The 27,357-nt window shown below is 43.2% G+C and overlaps 1 protein-coding gene across 1 annotated transcript in view; it reads right to left on the bottom strand.

Annotated features, from left to right (window-relative positions):
* The window catches only part of HAAO (3-hydroxyanthranilate 3,4-dioxygenase), a 94,945-nt gene that overhangs the window by 42,996 nt on the left and 24,592 nt on the right, over window positions 1-27,357 (bottom strand). Inside the window, exons 4-5 of the mRNA XM_077485676.1 lie at window positions 8,240-8,346; window positions 3,337-3,426 (exon numbers count right to left, since the gene is read on the bottom strand). Of these exons, the coding sequence (XP_077341802.1) occupies window positions 3,337-3,426; window positions 8,240-8,346 (197 nt within the window). The remainder of the gene's footprint in view (window positions 1-3,336; window positions 3,427-8,239; window positions 8,347-27,357) is intronic.

Genomic DNA, 27,357 nt, shown 5'->3' with positions numbered 1-27,357 from the left:
TACTCAGGGAAGAAAATTCCCTTTCCAGTTTGAGTATTTCTAACTTACGAGCCTTGCGTAATCTGGTAGAAATTTGGATAAGGTCGCCCCTTATGGTGGCCTTATGAGCTGCCCATAGCGTTGACGGGGAAATGTCTTCCACATCGTTGCGGTGGAAGTAATCTTGTATATGTTGTGCTATTTCCGTGACATGTACAGGATTGCTGAGAATGGAGGCATTTAAACGCCAATGAAATTCGGATGGGGGGGTCGAACCCCCCTGAATGGAAAGCAGGACCATGGAATGGTCCGAGTAAGCAGAGTCCCTAATGGAGGACCGACGCACTAATGGGATATGTTGCTGGAGGATAAAGAAGTGATCAATTCTTGCAAAGGTTTGGTGAGGACTAGAATAATGAGTATAATCCCGTACCCTGGGATTAAGTTCCCTCCAGGCATCGATCAGACCATAGTGATATAATTGTCTGGCTACCTTTAGGCTCTGCTTAGTCGGACGAACCCTGTCCCTTCCGGGAGGGCGTGTTTTGTCCACCCCAGAGTCGAAGGCTAAATTAGAATCACCCCCATAAATGACTATTCCTTCCGTCAGTGGAGACAAGGTGTTAAGCATGGATTGGAAAAACTGTGCCTGCCCCTTGTTGGGAGCATAGTATGAGATAAGAGAATAAATTTGTTCTTCAATAATAATTTTAAGAAGAATAAATCGGCCGCCCGGGTCCTTATATTCAGAAATCAAAGTAAATTTAACTCTGCCCGAAAAAAACAGACCAACCCCCTTGGTCTTGTTGTCAGAATTGGCTAAATAAAACTTGGGGAATTTTGCGTGGATGAAAGAGGGTTGATAAGATTTTGGAAAATGTGTTTCTTGTAAAAAGAGGATGTCAATTTTTTGGGAGTGACAATGTTGGAAAATTTTCTTACGTTTGATGGGGGAATTCAGACCTTGCACATTATGGGATGCTAGGCGCAGTACAGGTTTGTGGTGTGGGAAGTCAGCCATGGAGCAGAAAGGAACAGAAGGCAGGGATACCCTTGTGACCTACCCTCTCGCTGGTGACCAGTTGTATACATCGAGGATCCAAGAGAGACTCCCAAACATCCAGATGAGACGCTAGGGAAAGAGAGACCGCTTCATAAACTATATCAGGGAGAAAAAAGAAGAGAAAGAAGAAAATGAGATAGAGAAAAGAAAAAAACAAAAAAGACATAAGTTTCCCAGGTGAGGGATAATAGCAATTCCACCCACCGAAGGAAACCAACATTTCTATCCTCACAACGGAGGAGACGTCCAGACTGGATGACACAGACCCCTCAGGAACTGTCCCACCCAGAAAGGAAAGAGTGCACAGGGAGAACGTCCCGGCCCCCCCTGCCCTCACCTGAAGGCAAGATATATGAAAATTACACAGATAAAACTGAACACCTAAAACAAGACATTGCTAATGGATGTGATATATAACTTGCACACATCACAAGTATTAAAATGGGGGCAACATGAGTGAATGCAATTAACCAAAAGTTTTGAAACAATAGAACCTGGTCCGGTTCGGACTCCAAAATATAAGGAAAAGGAGTCCCACAGAAAAATAAATTTTCGGAACCTAAAATAGGACTACGTCATCATCATGGAGGAAGTCCGTCCTTAGCTTTCTTGTGTTTGGGGGAGATCCAGAGTGAAGTAATAGGGCTGGAAGGCGGAGGGCGTTTGGCCATCCCAGAGGAAGTGGTCTGCATGGGGGATGGTGGATCCGATGGGATAAGGCCGAGCTTGCGGAGCAGTAGTTCTCCTTCATGGAGTGAGTTGAAGCGGAAAGGTTTACCATTAAAGTCAAATTTTAAGCCGAACGGGAATAGCCACCAGTACTTAATGTTCTTCTGAGACAGGATCGTCAATAAAGGTTTCAGGGATCGCCTTTTTTGGATGGTGAAGGGAGAAATATCAGCGTATAGTTGAATTGGGTGACCCATAATTTGAAGCTGGGGCGATAACCGGGCTTTCTTCATCACCTCTTCTTTAACACTATAGTAGTGCGGCTTAACCACTATATCGCGTGGGAGTCCATCTTGGCGGGGGGGACCCAGTGCTCTGTGAGCGCGATCCAATTCCAATCTGTGAGTTCTGATATCAGGAATGAGGGATTTTATGAGTGAATGGACAGCGTCATGTACATCTGTTACCGATTCAGGGAGCCCCCTGATGCGGAAATTAAGTCTGCGGGATCTATTTTCCAAATCGTCTATTTTGGCGTAAGCCCCCTCAAGTTGTTCATGTAGTTCCTGAAAACGATCGGAATTCTGGTTCACTCGATCGATCGTGGCATCCATTTTATTTTCAATACTTTCAATGCGGGAGCCCAGCATATGGAGATCAGATTTTATATCAGAAGTAATTCTAGATGCTGTCTGCGCTAGCCCCTTATCAAGCAGCTCTGCAAATTTGGAGAACATAGAGGACATATCCTGAGACTGAGGGGACTGGGGTGAGTGAGGGATGAGCTGTGCTGCTTCCGTGAAGGCCTCAGCAAGTTGTGGTCTGTGGGCTCCCTCAGGGGATAAGCAATGGATGTCCTCCAAAGTCTGCTGAATCAGCGATATGGTGGATGCAGGGGATGGTGGACCTCCCTTGATGGGAAGGGTGAGATCCCCTCCACATACCTCGTCGTGGAGTCTTTCCCGCCAGGGCGACAATCCCCTCGTGTCTGCGAGGGCCTCGTGAGGCGATCGCTCCGCCGCCATCTTAGGTGAGCCGTCCGCTCCGGGGAGGCTAGCGAGACGGGTGTTCAGCCCTCTCCTCGCCTTTCCTTTTGGCATCCGTTCGAGCCCCTACGATGTTGGATACCTTCGCTATCCTTTGCGCTCGGATTTACGGCGGTGTTCAGCCGTTAAGAGGGCGATGAGGCCGGGACGTTGCGGAGCCCTGTGTTCAGGCGGCCATCACAGGGCGCCGCGCATGCGCACTCTGCTCTACTTTTTTAACTTATCTGTACTGCACTTCAATGATGTGAAATATGCCCATGGGATTACCTTGATTTTTTGGCTGTCTATGCAGTTGGAGTGCAGTTCAAAATGCATCCAACTTTAGCCAACTGCATTCGGTGTGTAAGGGCCCTAAAATACCTAAGCTGACTTCCTGTCCAGCAATCCCATTACTCTAATTTTGATGTCTCATTCCAACTTGACAGATGCAAAGGCCGCATAAAAATAGAATACAAAGCAGTTATCAAAACTTCTGCAAAGATATGAGTATTTTTACATTTTTATATATATATATATATTTTTAATATACACACATTTGCCCTTGCAATTCTTCAGTTGGACAGTAGGTGGCAAACTTACTCATCAATAACTGGAGCCAGTTGCTTTCCCAGGTCTTCACAGTAAAACCACCTCTCAAATAAAACCTCTGTGGAGTTGCCAACGTAATACCTTTTGGAATAAAAAAAAGTTAATTTTTTTTTTTTGCACAATATAGTTTTAGTCTTATTAGATCGTTTTACCTATCAGTCTATCTCTGCTGTACTCAGTGGAGTAGCAATCGGTTTTGTTGGTCTGATCAGGTTTTACCTGGGTTTAGTGGTTGACCACTCCTACCTGCTTGTGGAAGAAGCTTTCAGAAAGTAGGAGGGTTATGAATATTTATCAGACTTCAGCCAATCCCTGTAAAGGGGCGTCCAGAAGGTGGCTAGGGAAACTATGTTTGGGAGGTCTGTTTAGAGGGTTCCTGTCCTGCAGCTGCTGCCTCTGGGATGCAACCTGTGTACCTGGGAGCTGATGTTGAACCTCAGCCTGTGCTTGGCTGTGGGTTTGAGGAAATCTGGATTAAGTGATACTTGCTGGAGGGCATCACCCGTGGATGCCAACCTATGGAGGGATTCTGGAATCACAGGGGAACATTGCATGGAAGCTAGTAGGCAACAGCTATCCTTGAACATTGTGAGTAGGTTCTCTGCTAAAGACTCTTGTTGTGCATGTGTTTGGGGAAGTAAGTGCCATAGATTGCTGTAAGGACTGGGACTGCTTTCATACCAGATAGCAAGTGATTGTGCTGCAAGTTTGAAAATTACTTGCTAAGCTATTGCTGGACTTGCCAGGCTACACAACTGTAGCAAATCCGCATTGCATGACTCCAGATCAACCTTCTTTGCAAACATTCTGCAAGTCTGCTACAAGTTCTGGTTCAGTTATGTTGAGAAATAGTCCTCCCACCATAGGGGTCACTGTGGCTGAATTTTCATGCTTTAGACTTGCAGAGCTCTTGCTGTAGACTCACCACTGAAACTTTGCTCTTGCCAGAGACTTGCCATGCAAATTTGCTACAAATTGGAAAAGTGTCAACTAGAACGTCATTTTCATAAAGCTTCAAGTGCTCTTCAAGTGTACAACTTGCCAGTGAAAATGTGCAGAAAGTTAACAGATCTACAATTTAACACTGCCACAAATTTGTGGCAAGTTATCCTTGCTATCTGGAATAGAGTCCCAGCTTAGCTGGCACTTCTCGCTTACCCCCAACAAATGCTGCTACAAGAGAATTCTGTCAGAAGTTGTTCTCTTGTTCATCTTGACATTTTGGAGTGTCCTGCACCCTTATCCCACACCTGTTAAAGTTTATGGAAAAAGCCCACAGAAAATATATTCTCTAGACTGAGCCAGGGAACTGTACCTGGGTCGGGCAGCCTTTGAACTACTAACAGAGACCAGGGCTATGTCCCGTGGCCCCATTCAGAGGGTGAGTGCTAGATGTATAATCTTTGTGCTCCAAACAGCAATCAACCATCCATCCCGTAACTGCTGTGCACGGCTGCAAGATCTGTAGGCGTTATTAACAGCCAAGTTGAGCTGCAATACCAGAAAGATGCTCTCCTAGAAGCAGGCCACAAGTATACTTACCATAAAGTAAAGTACACTTACCTTCTGACAATGCAAGGTCAGTAAGGTCAGAAGTCAATGCAAGGTCAGAACCAACCAGTCTCCAACCTGCTGCTGTCACCAGTATGTGATTATAGAAATCTCAACACTACAAACAAATGGCAACTGCCCCAACCTATAACTGGCCTTAAATAGGAGCTCCAGGCTCCTTCAGAAAAAATTAAAAGTCAGCAGCTACAAATATTATAGCTGCTGACTTTTAATATTAGGGCATTTACCTGTCCAGGAGTCCAGCGGTGTCCTCACCCAAGCCGTTTTTTTCAATCGGCTATTTGGTGCTGCCATCTTGCCAAAGGGAAACTGGCAGTGAAGCCTTGTGGCTTCATAGCCGGCTCTCTATTGTGCATGCGTGAAGTGCGCAGCACTTTGTGAATACTGGGATGCCTTGTCGCAGCCTTTGCAGCTTACGCATGTATTTGCAAATGTGTGTTTAACTGTTTTTAAGGTGAATTTTAGAAATCTTAGTCCAACCTTGAACAAAGATTTTCCTGCCCCAGGACAATTATTTGTTATTATTATTATTTAAGTCAGCAGAATGAGAGCGATGGTCACTGGGGTTCAAGACACGTCAAACATGGACCACATTATCTTCTATAACATTTCTGACTTCGAAATAAATGTTTGTAATACGTATATGCTGTCACGTCAGACAGGGTTTTCACAAAGGTTGAAACTAACAGCTTTGAAGAGCAGTAATATAATAAAAGCCAAGGAATTATTTATATTCTGGTTTAGCGCATTAGAGATAAGGCTTAACAATTTTAAAATATCATTTATTTAACAAAAAGGAAAAACGGTGCTAGCAAAAATGTTTCCAAAAAAAATTAAAATGTTATTACTATTTATTATTATTTACAAAATAAACAATAGTAACATTAAAATAAATGGGAAAATAAAATGTACTTAAAAGATAAGTGCGGGCCTGCTGGGCTGTGGGGGGGGGGGGGGCGGGAGAGGCTGGCTCATGCTCTCAGTGGCTCGCTAAGAGGCTGTGCCAGCTGCCAGTCCAGGTATCTGAGTGGATCCTGACCATATGGTTGGAATCTTTACTGAGTCTGGACTGGCTCTGTGACGTCAGCTGACAACGGGTCACAGGAGTGCAGAACGAACTGCAGTCCTGTGATCCATAGTTGTACAGCCAAAAAAGCTTTGGCTATACTTCACCTTTAACCCGGGTGTGCAGACCTGCTAATTCACATTTAGATAATCCACTTGTATTCAGGTAAGTGGTTAATGCTGCCCCAGTATAGAAGGTTGGGGTTAATTGTGCTTCCTGTTTTTTTTTTAGCGGTTTATCTTGGGTCTAACCCCCTGGTCCTGTGTATAAAAGGGCTGGAGCCCTGAACGCAGAGAGAGGGAGGGGGAAACGGGGAGAAAAATCTTTGTCAGAGTTTGGATTTCCAGTGCTATGCCGAGGTCAGACTTCCCATTACCAAAGTGGAATACTGAGATCTGCAGTCCACCCTAAAGATACCACCACCATAGACTTTCCTGATCATGGACTGTCAGTAGTTGACTCTTGTGTAGGTATGCTGGGGCAGCCACAAGCCTGAAGTTAGGGACTTTTATTTTTGACTGTTATCTGTATATGTCATAATGCTAATTTATTCAAGTAACACTTTTAAACTTTGGTTTTTCCTGGTTTGAAGTTACTAAAGGGATTTAATGCAAGTAACCGGCACACATAGCTACAACCCGGGTAACTAACCATATTGGGGTATGAAGATAACGATACCAGAGTTTTACAGTGTGAGGATACAGTGGTTACCAAAAGTTTCTCTAGTGGCCTGTCATAAAACATGTACATATGACAGGTGAGATAGCCTCTTGCAGCGAGGGAGATGTTGTCAGCACTCCTTCTGCAGTGATCCATCTCCCATAGCAAGATCTGCACCACTGATGCTCATCCTGTACACAACTAGGGAAGAGAAAGAGATAAGTGAAGTGCATGCATGGAGTCAGCACTAGGTGCACCACAGAGCTCCATAGCAGTCATGGGAATGAGGTAGTGGTGATACGCTGGACAGGTGGAGATGGCATTGGCTCTGCATGTCCCTTCTAAATGCAAAAGTTACCGTGATTTACGTCACATGTAGAGTTTAATAGAGGTCAGTCGGTTGTTCCTGTAAAAGGTACTGTACGCCATGTGTGAAGCAGCAACCCTGTACAATGTGCCTAGCATAGCCCAGAAGAACCTACCCAGGGTAGGCCCCCTATGTGACGCACAGAAGGAGGAGGGGAACATGGAGGAAGAAGTGACACCTGTCTACCCCCCCACCCCCCCCCCCCACCCTTACAACACACTGCCCTGCATAGCTGTCTCAATGGAATTTATGATCCTGCCAGGATTTACAATCTTCTCCAAAGAAAGTTTAATGGAATTTATTATAACCTGCTGGCATCCAAAGCTGAGCTGTTCAATCTTTTTTGATTTCCTATTATGAATTTTGAGTATGACATCCCATTCCCCACTCAGTTTAAGGGGTTCCTCACACCTCATTATCTCCACAGACTAAGCATCAATCATATTTCCTGATATCAATTGCATGTATACTAAGTAATGCATAAATGTAAAGCTATCCCTACACTAGATTTCTCTAGTTCAGTCCTGCAGGTTGAATATGAGAAACCAAATACTAAACAGCATGGGTGGGGGAATCTTCCCTGCCAGCTATTGTATTCTGACATTCACTACAGAAACACATATTCCTAAGGCCAGATTCAAGCAGAAAACTGACATAAGCATCTTATTCTACTCAATGGTTTCCTTAAGCCTGCACTCAAACTGAGAGCATGCTAATTCAAGGGAGGGCATAGAAACTTTTTTTTGGAAACTGAAAGGTAATGCCATATTGTGTTAGTATGCATCGTATACTAGTACATTATGTTAAACCTACCTGAAAACAAAGCCTCTCCAGTGCCACGCTGTCACTGGTGCAGGTGCTCCCATCTTCACCCGGTTTTCCTTCCGGGTTCGCAGGCTGTGTGACTGGCTGAAGCCACGATGATGCCACTCCTATGCATGAGTGTGGGAGCCACCATTTATAACACAGGATACTGAAGGAACAACCCAGGTGGCCATTCCTTAAGAGTTTATGTGTCAGTGACGTCACTGACTGAATGTACAGTATAGATTTCCTAAGAAGTGCACATTTAGGAGATATTTACAGTACCCATAGATAAGCCTTATTATAGGCTTACCTATAGGTAAAAGTCAGAGATGGGTGTTTACTCCCACTTCAAAACATGAGAACAGGTTATCTATTTTGGTTTCATAAATATTTTATTTACTATAGAGCAAATTACGTCTTACCGTAGGCCGTCTGTTTCAGTTTTCAACCTCCTCCTCTCAAGCACAAGGCCTACGGTGTTTGAGAATCTTTGCGGAGAGTGCGGAATTCGAGCAGGAAGCAGAAACATCTGTGCAGACAGAACTTGTTATTGTGGAATGGTTTGGAGAAAATTCATGCAAATACAACATTTTCTTCCTGCTGTGAGCCTTAATTAAGCCTCACACATGACAATTCTCTAATCAAAGTCACCAATAACTAAATAAACCGCAAAGGCAGACTAGTTCACAGATGTCCTTGGGAAGGCCAAGTCATTTAGACGTTTCAGTATCAGCTTTGTCTCTATTCATACTTGTGTGTTGTTACCATTACAATTATGCAAAAAAAGAAAAGAAAAACGGTGAACTGTTTAAGGAGGGATAAAGAATTAACTGACTCATCTGTGTGGTGTGGTTGTGCCTTAATTGGCACTTTCCAATTATGCCTTAAGTGGCACTTTGTGTGTTGGAATTGTCTACACACGATCGGAATTTACACGGTCGGATTTTGTGGTCGGAAAATTTTAGAACCAGTTCTCAAACTTTGTGTGTCGGAAATTCTGATGGAAAAATTCCGATGGAGCCCACACACGGTCGTTAATAATCATGAATTTAAATTGAAATAAAATGTTATTATCAGACAAACACTGATTATAACGAGTCTAGTGGAGATAGTTTTCTATATATGAAAAAATGATGTCTCCATATAATCCTGTGTATTGTGATTAATCATGTATTTACAACAACAGTGATTTCTTCAAAACAATATTTGAATAATTGTATCAAACAGCAGATAGTATTGGTCCAGTGTGTCGCAAATAAGTAGTGCCAAGCATAGAATATATCCTGAAAACACAGGAAACAGAGATAGAGAGTAGGTCCTTAATTAAAAAGGTCATACACGGCTGTTGGGGAAACTTGTTTTGTTTTCACAATAGTCCGTTTGTCTCCGTGTTAGTTGATATATATCAGAGTATCTATGAATGTAGCAACTTCACGGCAGCTGAAATTGCAATATCATAGTTTAACCGTCAGATCACAGAAACCAGTATATTTTGAAATCAAACAGAATACGAAGATGAAAGGCGGATCCTTAATTGTCAAGGGCATACACAGCTGTTAGAAAGTCTTATTTTGTTTTCACATCAATCAGTATATTTCTGTGTCAGGGTATCTGCGAATATATAGCAACTTCACGGCAGTTGAGAATACAATGTCATCGTATAACTGTTAGATCACAGAAAACCAATATACTTTGGAACAGTATATATGGCTTGTTGCCAAGAAAAGTACTCACTGTTACGCTGTTACAAACAAATCAAGCATGGATTTGTTCTTTTGGATGACGGCCAGCAGGGCTGGACTGGGACAGAAATTTGGCCCTGGACTTCATCCAGACCGGCCCAATTACATTTTGAGTGTCCCATCACCAGCCCCCTTACATCAGAGTGTCCCATCACCAGCCCCCTTACATCAGAGTGTCCCATCACCAGTCCCCTTACATCAGAGTGTCCCATCACCAGCCCCCTTACATCAGAGTGTCCCATCACGATCCCCCTTACATCAGAGTGTCCCATCAGCACCCCCTTTCATCAGAGTGTCCCATCACCAGCCCCCTTACATCAGAGTGTCCCATCAGCACCCCCTTGCATCAGAGTGTCCCATCACCAGCCCCCTTACAACAGAGTGGCCCATCACCAGCCCCCTTACATCAGAGTGTCCCATTACCAGCCCCCTTACATCAGAGTGTCCCATCAGCACCCCCTTGCATCAGAGTGTCCCATCAGCACCCCCTTGCATCAGAGTGTCCCATCAGCACCCCCTTGCATCAGAGTGTCCCATCAGCACCCCCTTGCATCAGAGTGTCCCATCAGCACCCCCTTGCATCAGAGTGTCCCATCAGCATCCCCTTACATCAGAGTGGCCCACTGAGCCATCGGCCCACCGGGAAACCCCCGGTAGTCCTGATGGCCAGTACATGTCTGACGGCCAGAGAAAAAACACTCACTGTTACGTTGTTTTAGTAGAATTGAGGTTCAATGAACCATTAATTCACTCTGTCAGGTGATGGCTAAAAAGCTGTGTCTCATTCCTCCAAAGTTATCAACATAGAACGCTGCTACAGATAAGGTTTTGCTAAGCAGAACTATTACAGCCCTCTTTGCAGTGTCAGGTTTGTTCTTTAAGCTAGAGTCGGTTCCGGCCGGCTTAATTCAAGGGTCTCTTTGATGGTATTGCAGCTTGTATGTGGGTTCCATTCCTGGATTGAATGACGTGATGACGTCACTTGATTGACGCGTTTCGTCCTCCAGAGGACATCTTCAGAAAAGGATCCTATTGGGGGGGCGTGGCCGGCCAGCGGAGCGGATGGACGTGTAGGAGAGAAGCTCCGCAGCTATCTGAGCAGTGAAGGCAAATTACAGCGGCGGTAACCCTCGTTTTCGGCTACAAAACATACCAGCTCCTGCGGGCAACATCCCTGATGCCATCCAAAAAGAGAAAAGGACTTTCTAAACCGGGCAAAATGCTGGACTTTTTCGCCCATCAGCGCCAGATCCAGGCCCAAGATGGCGGCCGCGCACGAGGCCTTCGGCCACAGCAGGAGCGGACGGATGAGTGCATAGAGCACAGCAGGCAACAAGCAGCGGTCCCGCATGATCACTCGGTTCCCACCTCTGCATCTTCAAGCCCAGCAAAAAGCAGGCAGAGAACGGATGCTCATTTGAATGACACAGAGGAGGTGAGTGATTTTAATTCCTCAATGGATGATACTAGGGAATTGCAGGACTCTATCACCGATTTCCCCACACTAAATCAGCCAGTAATGGACACCACTTTAAAGGACATGTTGGTGTCCTTAAGATCCACCCTGCACGCAGATATTCTGTCTATCACTCAACAATTTAAAACAGAAGTGCATGCAGTTAATGACAGAGTGTCCCATGTGGAAGTGAAAATGGGGGAATTTGCTGAAACATTTAACGAACTGGTAGATGCCCATAACGATAGAGAAGAGGATATGGCGGCTATTAAAGCAAAATTGGCGGACCTCGAGGACCGCTCGAGGCGTAATAATATTAGAATCCGCGGGATACCTGAGTCCATCCAACCGCAGGAGCTGAGAGCATACTTTATTAAGCTAATGAAAATAGCCATCCCAGAGCTAACTGAGGAGGAGTTAATAGTGGATCGGATCCACAGACTGCCGAGGCCTAAAAGTGTCCCAGCGCACTTGCCAAGAGATACGATAGTAAGGATCCACTTCTATCATATTAAAGAGAAGTTTGTCAGAGCGACCAGACGGAGGGAGGAATTGTCCACGGAGCTCAAAGATTTATCTTTCTTTGCTGACCTTTCGGCTTACACAATGCAGCAACGACGGCAGCTAGTCACCATAACGAAACCCTTAAATAACCATAAAATTCCCTACAGGTGGCTGTATCCGGCTAAGTTGCTTATCACATATGATGGGAAGTCGCAAGTAGTGACCAAAGTCGCAGAGGGCATCCGACTCCTCGAAGAATGGCAAATTCTGCTTCCACCGCGTACAGACCCGAATAAATCGAGATCTCCTCTATCTACGCGCTCCAGTTCGGATGCTGAAACGGGTTGAATCTCAATATGGTTGACTATACGAAATTCGCCTTCACGCCCAGCTAGCTGGCTTACAGGTTTATATTTTTCTTCATTTGTTGTTTGATCTATTTTTTATAGAACATGTTCCTTCATTCTTGCTAACTGTTGGTTACATTTCAACCCGCATATAACCCCCTAGTCTTAGCGGAATATTTTCTGCACAGATTCCTTAGTGAATCGCTACCTTTTTACTGTTTTTTTTCTGCTTTTTTTTTTTTTTCTGTAGTCGCATAATTAGCAACTACTCTTTCCTTGTTCCAGAACTTTATTTTTCTTCAATTAACCTACCGAGGGTGCAACTGTGAGTTTTTTTTTATTTTTTTTCCGTCAAGACAGAGTTGATAATACATTATGGCCTTTACAGTCTCATCGCTCAATGTCAAGGGGCTTAACAGTCCCTACAAACGCCAAATGGCGTGGAAGGAAGCAGCCAGATTACGATGTGATATTGTTTGCTTTCAGGAATCACACTTTATGTCGGGGAAACATCCTTCATTCCAGAACCGCAAATTTCCACAAGTGTTTTTGGCCAACGGCCCCAAGAAAAAAGCAGGAGTAATTATCGCGGTTAAGAACACCATCCCTTTCAGTCTCATAGACTCATATATGGATCAATCGGGTCGGTACATTATTCTTATTTGTGAAATTGCTCAAGTTATTTATACCTTGGTGAATGTGTACCTCCCGAACTCCAATCAACAAAATTTCTTACAAAAGATTTTGAAAAAAGTGTCAAGTATGAAAAGGGGTCATGTTTTATTATGTGGGGATTTTAACTCCATTATGCATAGTGAATTAGACGTATCTAACCCACGTATACGTAAATCCCGCAGGCCTACTTTAGCAAAATTATTTTCTACGGCTGACCTTTATGATGTTTGGAGGTGTCAGCATGCCTCAGAAAGGGATTATACTTTCTTTTCAAATGTGCATCATTCATATTCTCGTATTGACAGATTTCATGTTGATAAATTCCTGTTACAGAAGATTGTTAAATCGGATATTCATGCCATAACGTGGTCAGACCATGCGCCTGTTTCGATTAGGGTAGAGGGGAAAGGCGCCGTTACAAGAGCAAACAGGTGGCGCAATGATGTGTCCATCATTTCCCAGCCTGAGAATACAAAATACCTACAGTCTGCTATGTCAGAATTTTTCGAGATAAATGCTCAGTCGGTGTCGGACCCCTTTACCCTCTGGAATACACACAAGGTGTATATGAGAGGCTTATTAATCCAGTTAACTACGAAGGTTAAGAGGCAAAGGGCGGAGCGGCTTAATGGCCTATTTGCAAAGATAGAAAAATTGGAATCCACAAATAAACAACAAACCACACAAAAACTAAGGGAAGATCTATTTGTTGCTCGACAAGAACTGAGAGCTGTGCTGGTCTCACAGCAGGAGAACCGCCTTCGTTCCATTAAAGCTCATAGCTATAGATATAGCAACAAGGCGGGGAAACTGCTGGCGGGCCAGCTTAGGGAACGGATCACGCAACAAAGGATCAGGTCCATGATTAATCCTATTACGAAACGGGAAGTGTGTAACCCCAAAGAGATTGCGGACGCCTTTAGCGACTATTATGAGTCCCTGTATAATCTTCAAAATGACCCAGAAACATTTCAACCTACCGACCGGTCGATTTCCGATTTCCTAAACTCGGTCAACCTTCCAACTATTTCTCAAGGTGACTTGGAGGCGCTGAACTCGCCTTGCACAGTCACGGAAATCCAAAAAATTATCCACAGTATGCCTCACAATAAAGCGCCGGGCCCGGATGGCTATTCATCCGAGTATTATCAATTGTTTCAAGATGTTCTCTCTCCTTATATGCAACGGTTCTTTGATGCCGCGATGTCCAGTGCCTCTTTTCCAAATGAGATGCTTACGGCATCTATTATTACTTTGCCGAAGGCGGGTAAGGACCCAACACTACCACAGAGTTACAGGCCAATATCGTTATTAAATGTTGACATCAAAGTGTATGCAAAACTGATTGCTAGTAGACTAGCAGGTTTATTGCCAGGACTTGTTAATCATGATCAGGTAGGCTTTGTATTGGGGCGGCAGGCCAACGACGCGACTAGGAGATTGATTAACCTGATATACTCTGCTGAGAAATCGGGAAGGCCTTCTCTGCTCCTATCATTGGACGCAGAGAAGGCCTTCGATAGAATCCATTGGGGTTACTTGACTAGAGTTCTACAAAAATTTGGGCTGGTGGGGCAAATCCTCCGGGCAATTTTGGCTCTTTATTCTTCTCCATCTGCGTATGTGTATTCTGAAGGGATGTTCTCTAAGCATTTTCATATAACAAACGGCACCAGACAAGGCTGCCCGCTATCGCCCATTATCTTTGCATTAGTGATGGAACCCTTCGCCGAAAATATTAGACGTCAGCAAGATGTACTAGGCATCCACTCCCAGCATAAGCAGCATAAAATATCACTTTTTGCGGATGATGTCATTCTGACACTTTCTGACCCCCTTAAATCTATTGTGGCAGCGCATGATATTATAGTGAAGTTCGGAAAGGCCTCCTATTATAAAATAAATGAAAATAAGTCCTGTGTCCTAGGCATCAATATAGACGATCATATTAAAGCACAAATCCAAGGAGTTCTTCCGTATCCGTGGGCCCGAGACTCTATAAAATACCTGGGTACTAATCTAACACCCTCTGCAGCGCAGTTGTTTCAGGCAAATTTTCCACCTTTGTTAGAGTTGCTCCAATCAGACATAAATAGAATCAAAAAGCACTATATTTCGTGGCATGGGCGATTAGCGGCATATAAAATGTTATTACTTCCTAAATTGACATACCTCTTTAGAGCACTCCCCATCCATATACCCGCCCAATTTTTTAAAGCTGCTCAGAGACAAATGCTAGAATTTATTTGGGAAGGGAAGAGAGCTAGGTTCTCTACTAGTATGCAAAGTAAGAAAAAACAGGTGGGAGGTCTGGGAATACCTGTTATCAGGGACTATGCCACAGCTGCGGTTCTGGATCAGCTTCAGGGATGGTTTTCCGCCCTGGAGCCGAAACCTTGGTGTCAATTAGAACAGGCATGGATATATCCTAGGTCGCTCCGATCCCTCCTAATCGCATATAACGTAGAGCAATCCCACATTAATTATGACCATCCCACCATTAAAACTTCTCTTCTAGCGTGGAAGGATCTACTCTCCTCATATGGTTCCTCAGAAACGTTTACGTATGTCCCCATCCCAATAGAATCTCTTTATTGGTTGATTCCGAATCTGTCTTTGGCCACTTGGCTAAAAAGCGGAGTGTCCATGGTTCTTGATTTACTGGAGGGAAATAGCATGGTGGCCTTCCAGGCTCTTCAGAATAGGTTTGGTATACCTAATTCCGAATTTCTGACATATTGTCAGATTCGGTCTTGGCTCCTAAAACAGAAATTGCCCGGTACTAAGGTTATAACATTGGTATGGGACTTCCTGAATTCACCCAAACACAAATCTAAAGGGATATCGCTAATGTATGATTTACTTAACGCAAAGTCTTCTTTCTGCCGGTTTGGCCATTTGGACAGGTGGGAAAGAGACCTGGGTCGGAAGTTCACTGAACAGCAATGGTTATTGGCTTTTAAACACAATACTAGTTTTTCGAGATGCTCAAATTATGAGGAGCTGGCTGCGAAGATAACGGCTAGATGGCATTTCACTCCCTATATTACTGCTAAATTCTCCAACGAGCAGTCTACCGAGTGTTGGAGGGGGTGTGGTCAAGTGGGGACGTTACTCCACATGTGGTGGAAGTGCCCACACCTACGGAGTTTTTGGAACGAAGTATTTAAACTGATTGCCCGGGTTACAGGCGTTGTTCTTAAACCTTCCCCAGACAAAGCATTATTAAGTATTGGTATGTTAGACTATCCTGCACCCATGAGAACAATAGCTATGCATGTGATCTTCGCGGCCAGGTCCTTGATAGTATATAAATGGAAATCAAAGGAGATCCCAAATGTTTCAGAACTGATTTTAAAAGTGAATATCATTTCAGAATATGAGAAAATCTTAGCATTCAAGGACGGATCCAGAAAGAAGTATTTAAATAATTGGTCTGCTTGGAATGTCTCTTTAGGGAGCCGGGTTATGAAACACCCGGTCCCTTGATATCCTGTCTTATTTTTGCATCATTTTAGTACTCTCGAACCCATACTTTAGAGATTCATATCTTGCACCCCAACCTTTCACCCTTTGCTATTTCTTTTCTTTTCTTACCTTTTTCGTATTTCTTTCCAATTCTCTAATTCCCCTTCTTTTATATATTAGTTCTGAAATTCTTCCAATGTAGAAGAATTTAAAGTTGTTCCTCAACAATCAGGGTTAGTTAATGCTTTTTTTTTTTTTTTTTTTTTTTTTTTTTGGATGTGGTATAATAGTCATATTTCGTTATATCTGACTATTGTGGTGGTTCTGTAGTAATACGTTTTATGTTTGTAACAAGTTTTGGATAAGGATATGCTCAGATTGTACCCTTCTATGTAACAATTCTCAAAGCATTGTAACCCGGATTGACTCTGTATGTGTTTTTTCTATATTGTTATTCTCAATAAAAAACATTTGAATTAAAACTTAAAAAAAAAAAAAAAAAAAAAAAAAAAAGAAAAGGATCCTATTACCTATAACCTAAATAATCCTATTCTGAAGAAGTCCTCTGATTGGAGGACGAAACGCATCAATCAAGTGACATCATCACGTCATATGTCACTTTCCGCTGCTGTGAAGTTGCTACATTCATAGATACTCTGATATTTATCAACACAGAGAGAAACTGACTATTGTGAAAACAAAACAAGTTTCTCCAACTGTATGCCCATTTTAATTAAGGCCCTACTCTTTATGTCCGTTTCCTCTGTGTTTTCAAGATATATTCTATGCTTGCCACTACTTATTTGCGACACACTGGACCAATACTATCTGCGGTTTAATACAATTATTCAAATATTGTTATGAAGAAATCTCTGTTGTTGTATATACATGATTAATCACAATACACAGGATTATATGGAGACATAATAGATCATTTTGCCATATATGGAAAACCATCTCCACTAGACTCATTATAATCAGTGTTTGTTTGATAATAACATTTTATTTCAATTTAAATTCATGACTATTTTTGAGTGGCAACTAAGGGTAACCCCTCTGTCCTCTACATAACATCAACATACAGGGATTTTGCTATTTAATGCTGTCAGTGTGCACTTTATACAATAGCTGGAATTGTTGGAGGTTTTTTCAGATATTTATTGCATTCAAGAATTTCCAGCATGTGGGTTGACAATCTGGGTTGTCTTTTTAACAACGTTTTTATACAGGTTATATGTTTTAGGTTTTCTAAAGTAATAAGGTGTTCTACATAGGAAATTTTTCAATTATACACATGTCAATTAATTAAATTGATTGAATCAAACTGCCTTCTTTTTTGATAGTGTGCTTTCACTATCTTATTCTCTACCTTTTTTACCATTACAATTATCCCTGCAGAGATAAAGCTTGTGTGGAATTCAGTTTACCTATGGGTCAGCGGCAACCCGTCCATAAGGGCCCATCCATAAGGAGCGCAAGAGTGTCTCCCCCACTAATCTCTATGCGCCTGGCCCCTAATCTCCATGCAGGGCGCCAGACGCATAGGGTTCTATGTTTTTTTTTGTGAAGCACGTGATTAGAGCCGGACGCTCTAATTGGCTTCAAAAAGGGTGGGCTGGGGGCTTAAAGCACTTCTCCCTGAGCCCAGCCACTTGTGACAATAGCGAATCAATATTCGCTATTGTCTTCCTGCTTCTCCTCCTGGCCAATCAGGACAGGAAGCAGGTCCTGAGGTCAGATTGGCCGGGAAGAGAAGTAAACGGATTGGCCGGGAGGAAAAGCTTGGGAAGCTGCCGAGCCACTGAAGCTGCCCTGGACCTGGATGGTGTAAGTGCAGAGTGGGCTTGCGGCCAAGCAGGGCTGGTGAGCAGGCCTGCCGAGCATGCAAGTGGGCTAGGGGGGCAAACAAACCCCCCAACCAACACAACAACCCCCCCAAAAAAAATGGAGCACAAGCCTCCGCTGCTATCTGTTATCTAGGTTATCTAAGGTTTTGCTTTTTTCCCACATAAATGTAATAAGCTTCTCCTTTTTGCTGCCAGTGATGTTCTTGCTTTTTTTTTTTTGCACACATTAAAATGCACATTTTATGCCTGAAGATTAGTTAAAACCCCCCATTGGTAGTTACAGTTCTTTATTCTGTGTGTTTACCAAACCCATAGTCTTAGTAAACAACCCAGTAAACCTAAATATATATATATATATATATATTTAAATAAAATCTAATGGATGAGAATGTGTTGAGTAAACAGGATATCAAAAGTGGTTTCTTTGGGCTCATTATTGGAGGAACCTGTTAATCACCACAGGAAGGATTTCACATATTGTATGTCACAGAGGAATATTTGGGACTGTGCACTTTAATTACCACTATATGGATTTCCCTTGTGTTTCCATTTTAGTTTGAATTTGTGCTTGGTTTAAGAAGGTGCAGATCTTTATTTCTTTTTGAGCACACTAATATACGTCACAGTGTATATTACAGTGGTGTGAAAAAGTGTTTGCCCCCTTCCTCATTTCCTGTTCCTTTGCATGTTTGTCACACTTAAGTGTTTCGGAACATCAAACCAATTTAAACAATAGTCAAGGCTAGAGAAATTGAACTCAGGTGTGGACAACCACAGTTAAAGTATGTTTTAACAAGGGGGGCAATCACTTTTTCACACAGGGCCATGATGGTTTGGATTTTTTTTCACCTTTAATAATAAACACCTTCATTTACAAATTGCATTTTGTGTTTACTTGTGTTGTCCTTGACTATTGTTTAAATTGGTTTGATGTTCCGAAACACTTAAGTGTGACAAACATGCAAAGGAACAGGAAATGAGGAAGGGGGCAAACACTTTTTCACACCACTGTATGTAGCACCCTCCTAGGTAGGTGCTAGAATAGAGTATAGTTTTTGGTCTTTCTGCTTACCAGGAAGATGGTCAAGTAAAACTAATGCCACGTACACACAACCGGACTTTTTGACAGCAAAGATCAGACGGAACGATTCCGTTGGACAATTCGATCTTGTGTGGGCTCCATCGGACCTTTGCTTGCCAAAAATCTGTCAGACTTTAGAAATAGAACATGTTTTAAATGTTTCCACCGGAACTCCGCCGGACCCAATTCCTACCGAGAAATCTGCTTGTGTGTATGCTAGTCCGACGGACAAAAACCGACGTGAGGGCAGCTATTGGCTACTGGCTATGAACTTCCTTATTCTAGTCCAGTCGTACGTCATCACGTTCGAATCCATCTGACTTTGGTGTGATTGTGTGTGGCCAAGTCTGTTCATTCGGAAAGTCCGTCAGAACTCCGTCAGAACTCCGCCGAAAGTCCGTCGGACCTAGTCCCTCGAAAAGTCCGGTCGTGTGTACGCGGCATTAGAGTGCTCTCTGCCTACCAGGGAGCAGGATCTATTGGTTAGGCCTGCTCATTGTACTCAGGTATGGCTCAGCTTGTTTGACTGTCCCTCACTGGTCCAATAGGGAGGCATATTGGACAGTGGGCGGGGGCCTGACAAGTGAGTGCATAGGCTTTGTTACAGTCTTGGCAATTGGCAGAGGAAAAGTGCTTAATTGCATGTTGGCATACTGTATAAATGCACAATTTACATGTGTTCAGAGTTAGTTGAGCCGGCAAACAGAGTCCAGGAGGGAGGGGGCAGTTGTCCTCTCCTCCGCGGGGGTGGTCGTGCGGCCTTGGGTGGTCAACCCAAGGGCCTAGAAAGAGAGAAGCTGAACACAGAGGTCCTGCAGAGCTGACTGGAAGGGAGATACCAGGAAGGATCTGTTTCTGCCTACTGTGAGCACAGATCTGTGTCTTTGGGGCCTGTGAAGTGAGGGCCGCCCCTTCAGCTAGAAGAGTCAGTGGACAGGTGTCATTAAAGGGGATGCTATAGAGCAGTGATGGCGAACCTTGGCACCCCAGATGTTTTGGAACTACATTTCCCATGATGCTCGATTACACTGCAGAGTGCATGAGCATCATGGGAAATGTAGTTCCAAAACATCTGGAGTGCCAAGGTTCGCCATCACTGCTATAGAGTATCCTGATGATAATGTAGTGCATAAAGTCTGCTGCTAGTGAGAGCAAGAAGACTTAATTCCTCCATACCTGTGGCTGTATGGTTAAAGCAGTGTGACTGCTTCCATAAATAATCCGGTGAGGCGAAGTGAGAGTTGTCCTTATCCATTGTGAATAGTTCCAGTTGGAGTTACTCAATAATCCCTTCTCCCATCCAAGTTCCAAAATAAAATACAAAAAAAAATAAAAAATACCCTGGACTGGTCATTGAGTACCAAGAAAGTGGGAGAAAGGGTTGGACAAGTGGAAACCCCTAGCAACCAGCTGCAGGTACCCAGAGAGAGCCCTGTGAAGCCAACACTCGGCAAGCCCTACGGGACAGTGCTACAAGTATATAGTAGCAAGCTCAGTTTTTTTGCATAGAGCACTTGCAGACTGTATACAGTATCATTGCTTTAACCACTAGGTTTGGAACAGCAGCTGCAAGTAATAGATTATTAATTTTCACAATTTTGTATAGATCTTCTCCCTATTGGCAGAAATGTATTTATATTTTGCATATATGACCTACGGCATGTATGATATAACATTGCCATCTAAAGATCGAATTGGAGAACACTTCTCCCACTGAAACATAGTATTGCAAAAGGGGCCACACCCATGTGGAAATGGTAAAACATTTCAAATAAAAAGCCAACAACAGAGAACGAAAGGGGGACTCTAAAATTACGTAACACTAAGGAAGGTCTGTACAGTCAGTCTGTAAACCTGAAGACGCTTTTTAAGTTAAGTGACTTTTAAGCGTATTTCTACTGTTTACAAACCATAGTTTCTGCTCATTTGCTAGGAAGTAGGTAGAATTTTCTTGTTATAGGTATGTCTATCAGTCTTGCATTACATTCCTATAAATTGTAAACGTTTTCTAAGTATGGCATTTTTTTTCATTTAGTAAAAGCACATTAATACAATGCAGAGGTCTAAGCTTCCTTACTTTATTGCAGCGTGACCTTACTAGACACCAAATCAAAACAGTGGGGTCATTAAAAAATATTTTTTTTTTTTTACTCTCAAGTATTTTGCAGGAGAGATTATGCACTTGTCCAGTAGACATGTGCATTCGTTTTCGTCCGAATGCATTTTCGTCCGAATTTCAGCTATTTTCGTTTTCGTTTTGACAAACGATAACGAAAGCACAGAATCCGAAAAACAAAAGATCCGACATAAATAAATGCTTTATTTTCGTTTTCGTTGTTACAACAGTTCGATATAGAATAGGAGATTCGACGTGACTCTGACAACAATCTGTGTCTATAGAACCTGTGGTCGAATGTGCCTAACCTTACCTCTATTAGTCCAAGATTATATAGAGAAAATATTCAACAGAGAAAAAAGATTTGACAGAGAGAAAAGATTCTGCAAGTTACTGTCCTAAAAAGTGTTTGGAGATCCGGGTCCTGCCCCAGGGGACATGTATCAATGCAAAAAAAAGTTTTCCCTTGCGTCAGAGGGGGTGGGGGTCAGGTGACGGGTGGCCCCGCCCTCCGCGTATAACAAACGTCAGGCCGCCAGGATCCCGCAGTGTCTCCTCAGTGGAGACAGAAGATGGATGGATTCGCTGCGCTGATTCAGATCAACCGTCGCTGGACCCCGGAGAGATGATCGTCCGTCGCTGGATAGCAAGAGTGGATTACCACCGCTGGAACCTTTTTTTTATTTTTAATAAAGGAATTTTTCAAAAGTGTGTTTGTCTTATTTAACTATTTTTTACACTTTCTTTGTGAAATGGTAGGGGTACTTTTGTACCCACTTACCATTTCAAACGGGGGGGCGGGAACTGGGGGTCCCCTTGTTAAAGGGGGCTTCCAGATTCTGATAAGCCCCCCACCCGCAGACCCCCAGAACCACCGGCCACGGTTGTGGGGATGCGGCCCTTCTCCACATCAACATGGGGACAAGGTGCTTTGGGGGGTCACAGACCGCCAAAGCATCCTCCCAATGTTAAGGGCATGTGGCCTGGTACGGTTCAGGAGGGAGGGGGGGCCGCTCTCTCTCATCCCCCCCTCTTTTCCTGCGACCTGCCAGGTTGCGTGCTCGGATAAAGGGTCTGGTATGGATTTTTAGGGGGACCCCCACGTCATTTTTTTTTTAAATTTGACACGGGGTTCCCCTTAATATCCATACCAGACCTGAAGAGTCTGGTATGGATATTTAGGGGGAACCCCACGTCAAATATTTTTTAAATTTGACGCAGGGTTCCCCTTATGATCCATACCAGGCCTGAAGGGCCTGGTAATTGAATTTGGGGGACCCCCACGCTTTTTTTTTTTTTTTTATCAATGACTTTCAATGAGTGTTCTCTGTATTACGGAGCCAACAATTCATAATAGCTGCGAGTGATTTTAAAGGACTTTTTTTCCTGCATAAATGACACTTTGTGCAGGGACAGTTCTAAGCACCAGAAACATGCGCCCCTTCACAGGCATACTATAGACAACCCCCCCTACGAAATTTAAAGGAATATTACACTTTTATTGTTTCACTTTAATCATTATTAAAATCACTGCTCCCGAAAAAACGGACGTTTTTAAAACTTTTTTTTGCATAGATACATGTCCCCTGGGGCAGGACCCGGATCCTCAAACACTTTTTAGGACAGTAACTTGCATATTAGCCTTTAAAATTAGTACTTTAGACTTTGAACGTTGGAGTCCCATAGACTTTAATAGGGTTCTAAAGTTCACACGATTTTCGGACGAATGCAATTTTTGAACGAAAAAACGAAATAAATAAAAACTAATTTCGGGAGTAACTAAATAAATTTATTTTTCGGACGAAAACTAAATTCCGAAACGAAATATTTTACTCTGCACATGTCTATTGTCCAGTGCTATTCATATTTTGGACTAAAGGGTTTAATCTACTCTACCTCACAATCTATTCCATCGCTTTCTTCCAAGGCACCCTTGGTTTGCACTCCTCCACCTAAAACCTCCCTCTCTTTCCAAACTAAACTGGAAGGTGCCCAGGAGGTGGCTGGGAGGGTGCATAAATAGTGTGGAGCCTAAGGCAGTCTGGTTTTTGTCCAAGAGGAGACGTTCCCAGGCTGAAGGGTTACAGACCTTCTACTTGTGCTCACTGAGGTCCAAGCTGTGCTTTGGGGGGCCTATTCTACTACAAATCTCTAGAGGTAAGAGAGGAGTTTCATTGGCAATCTAGTCTGGAAGATTCACTGAGGAATTTTCTGCGTGAGGCTGGAGGGAAGCATCTAGGTACCCGGTAACACTGTGAGTACAGAACTGAGTAAAGGATCTGAGGCACTGTTGCTGCTGTTGACCCCTAGTGCACTAATACTAAGGAACATTGCTTGGTGTCCCAGTGTTGTCTATTCCCTGATCTTTTGCTGAAGAGACTGTTCTAGGAAGTAGCTGCAGAGAGAAGCGTGTCCTCTCATTACTGTCTGGAGTATCCCACAGCTCCCATGAGACCAATCCAGGTTAACCAGCAATAAGGTTTATTGTTTATTGAGCCAGAAGAGTAGATGTTGCTGTTTGCCTGACTACAGCTACACCTGGGACAAATTAAGTGGCCCTTTTTTGGGGTTGAGCTACATCCACTAGACTGTCAATCTAGCCAAGAGCATACCCTCTCTATATATCTGCTTTTACTTTAGGGGCAATACAGCTTTAGCAAGCTTAGACTCCACCGAACAATCAGCAAGATTTTAATGTAATACTTTCATATTGCACTGTACAGTAGAAATGTACATTTGATATGTCTTGAAACTTCATAAATGTTTATTAAAAGTGAAAAAAAAGGTTTTTGATTTTTTTTTTATGAATAAAAGTGTTTGATTCTCTTTAGTTAGACACCAAGGGTCTATTAGACTCTTAACGTCTCCCCTGCACACCATTGAAAATAATCAAGCACACTGAATGACAGCGCTGAAACCAGAATTGTCTAAATTCAGATTACTTCCAGCTTCATTCAATGTAGGGATGATGATTGTCCTCTGTTATGCCTGCTGACTCTGCCATGGATGTCATGGTCCCACAGGACGGGCAATGAATCCCAGGATTTATGGAGGGTGGAATTTAGGCAGGGGTGGAAGTGGCACATTACAACACTTTGGAAAGCCGCAGGAAAGCTCATAGACAGCTAATTAAAAGAGAAGTATGTTTTTACATTCTTTTTCAGAATCATACTTACCTTGGTGTTTGCAGCATCAGGGGAGAAAAGCCTTGGTGAGATAGGTAAAGAAGAACCCAAAGATCACGGTGGCTGAGCTCCAGGGATGCAGTTGGGAGATGGGAGAAAGTTGTAGAAAGTCAACCATCGATGGACGCCTCTCCTCAGTGCAAGAGTTTGCTAAAAAAAACACCTGAAGGACTCTAAGATGGAGAGAAATAAGATTCTCTGGTCTGATGAGACCAAGATAGAACTTTTTGGCCTTAATTCTAAGCGGTATGTGTGGGGAAAACCAGGCACTGCTCATCACCTGTCTAATACAGTCCCAACAGTGAAGCATGGTGGTGGCAGCATCATGCTGTGGGGGTGTTTTTCATCTGTAGGGACAGGACAACTGGTTGTAATCGAGGGAAAGATGAATGCGGCCAAGAAAAGGGATATCCTAGATGAAAACCTTCTCCAGACTGCTCAGGACCTCAGACTGGGCCGAAGGTTTACCTTCCAACAAGACAATGACCCTAACCACACAGCTAAAATAATGAAGGAGTGGCTTCATAACAACTCTGTGACTGTTCTTGAATGGCCCTACCAAAGCCCTGACTTAAACCCAATTGAGCATCTTTGGAGAGACCTACAAATGGCCGTCCACCAACGTTTAGCACAACGTTTACCACAGAACTGGAAAAGATCTGCAAGGAGGAATGGTAGTGGATCCCCAAATCCAGGTGTGAAAACTTGTTGCATCTTTCCCAAAAAGTCGCTGTATTAGATCAAAAGGGAGCTTCTACTAAATACTGAGCAAAGGGTCTGAATACTTAGGACCATGTGATATTTCAGTTTTTCTTTTTTAATAAATATGCAAAAATGTCAACAAGTCTGTGTTTTTCTGTCAATATGGGGTGCTGTGTGTACATTAATGAGGGAAAAAATGAACTTAAATAATTTTAGCAAATGGCTGCAATATAACACAGAGTGAAAAATTTAAGGGGGTCTGAATGCTTTCCGTCCCCACTATATTTTATATATATATATATATTTATATATTTATATTTATTTTAAGCAGAGGCCCTAAAGAATAAAATGGTGGGTGTTGCATATATATATATATATATATATATTTTTGTTATTTTGATATTTGCGCAGCGTTTTTTAAAACGCAAATGTAGCGCCGGCTCCTGACGAGCATGCGCTATATGTTTTTGAAAATTAATATTCCTGAAACCACAGTTGGGTTTTAGGGCTAATTTTGCCAAATTATAGTTTCAGTACCAGTCTGGCTGGATTTCACTGAGTACTCCTTGGCTGCAGGTGTCGCTCTCACCGCCGGCAAGTGGTAGATTGCAGTCTGGCTGAGTGTATTGAGTGCCACGTTTTCTCGGAACCAGCCCAGTGGGAGTGTTCTCCTGCTGTGCACTCTGGGAGATGGTATTTAAGGTACTGAGATCACGTGCTTCAGGGTTCCGGTCCAGAAGATTTTGCTGTCTGTTTGGTCCTGGTCCTCCTGGCCTGGGGATCCATGCAATTCCAAGTCTCGGGGCTAGATAGCCCGAGGCGAAGTAACTGCAGGGACAGGCCTGACTGGATATCGAGGCCTGAGGATTCAAGGGTGGTCCGGTGCCGTCTCATCTAAGGAGAGGCCCAGCAACTGGAGAAGCATCCAGTGGAGGACTCTTGAGGAGGAAGCCATGCACAAGGTTGGTTTCTCTGAAGGAGCCTGGAGGATCAGTTGAAGGACACTTCTTGGACTCACATTCATACGGTATTGCTGGGCTGAGAGATACTGGTACTGTATGATAGTTCTATAAATTTGTCTATGACCCTCGGTTACGTTCAAGTCTGTGGCAGAGACTTTTCTCAAGTTATTCACATCCAAGTGTATGGCAGAGACTTTTCTCAAGTAATTCACATCCAAGTCTGTGGCAGAGACTTTGCTTTACTTAGCACCCTACCGGCTGCTAGGCCTAGTGAGAAGGTCTATCTGGAAAGTGTGAGAATCCAGCTGTGAAACAGTTATTCTCTGGAGTTCTTCTATAAGAAACTTTCTATTTTTGGAGTCCAAAAGTACCTGAACTGTGTTCTAAACCCTCTACCCTTTATTAAGAGACTGTTTTATCTTCTAAATAAATAACCCAAAAGAAGATCTAGTGTCAGTTTCTGCATTTCTTTGGGCCATCTACCATGGGAAACCCTAAATGGAGACGAGGTCAAGAAGGTAACGGTAAGCCCAATAAAACCAGCAGCTCCTTCGGGGGTCAGTGCTACATATATATCGCTCTAGAGCAGTGGATGATGTCAGTAGGGCAGAGGTTGGTGTCTTTTACTTTTATTTATTTTTTTATTATAACTTTTTTTCTTTTTTACGCATTATTATTATTGTTAAAATGTATTTATTTTTACATGTTTTAGGAGCCCCACTGGGGAGGGATTTGGTGAAATATCAGGGGTCTAAACAGACCTCTGATGTCTCACTTTAGAGTCCCTTTCTCTGTAGCCAATCAGCAGGGGGAATCTAAGCACACCTGGCACACACCTATGGGGTCTAGTAAGAAAATTGCAAGTATTACATGCTAAGGTTTTAGTTGAAAAATAAGTTTAAAAAAATGGAAAAGTAAGTTGTTTACAGTGTTAAAAGAGACTAAAAGTGGAAAAGTAAACTAAATAGAGTCTTAACCACTTAAGGACCACCTCCTGTACATATACGTTGGTACTTTGAAGAGGGTTATCTCGGTAATGGCAGCAGCTGCTGCCACAACCGAGAGATCCCTCTTTACAGGAGGCGGTCTCGCGATAACGATAATGGTGGTCTCTGCGGCGGGTTCGCCGCGAGATCACCGTTATCGGCAGCGGGAGAGGTGCCACCCCCCGCCTCTCTCCCGCACCCTCCGCTGCTTACCGGAGCCGTCGGTAGCGGCGGAGGCGATCGGGTCCTGCACACTGCTGGATATGGAGATGAGTGAGGCTAAGATGGCCCCCACTCGTCTCTATACCATAGGAGGGCGGAAGCGACGTCAAAACGTCACTTCCGCCCATACCTCTTAAGGGTACATTTTTTTCAATGTCATTTTTTCAAATTACATTTTTATTTTATTTTTATTGCATTTAAGTCCAAATATGAGATCTGAGTACTTTTTGACCCCAAATCTCATATT

The sequence above is a fragment of the Lithobates pipiens genome, unplaced genomic scaffold (genome assembly GCF_037356315.1).
Source record: "Lithobates pipiens isolate NorthernLeopardFrog02 unplaced genomic scaffold, aLitPip1_a1.2 Scaffold_18, whole genome shotgun sequence".
Taxonomy (NCBI): domain Eukaryota; kingdom Metazoa; phylum Chordata; class Amphibia; order Anura; family Ranidae; genus Lithobates; species Lithobates pipiens.
The sequence above is the reverse complement of the archived record's forward strand: the minus strand, read 5'-3'. Positions and strand labels throughout refer to the sequence as shown.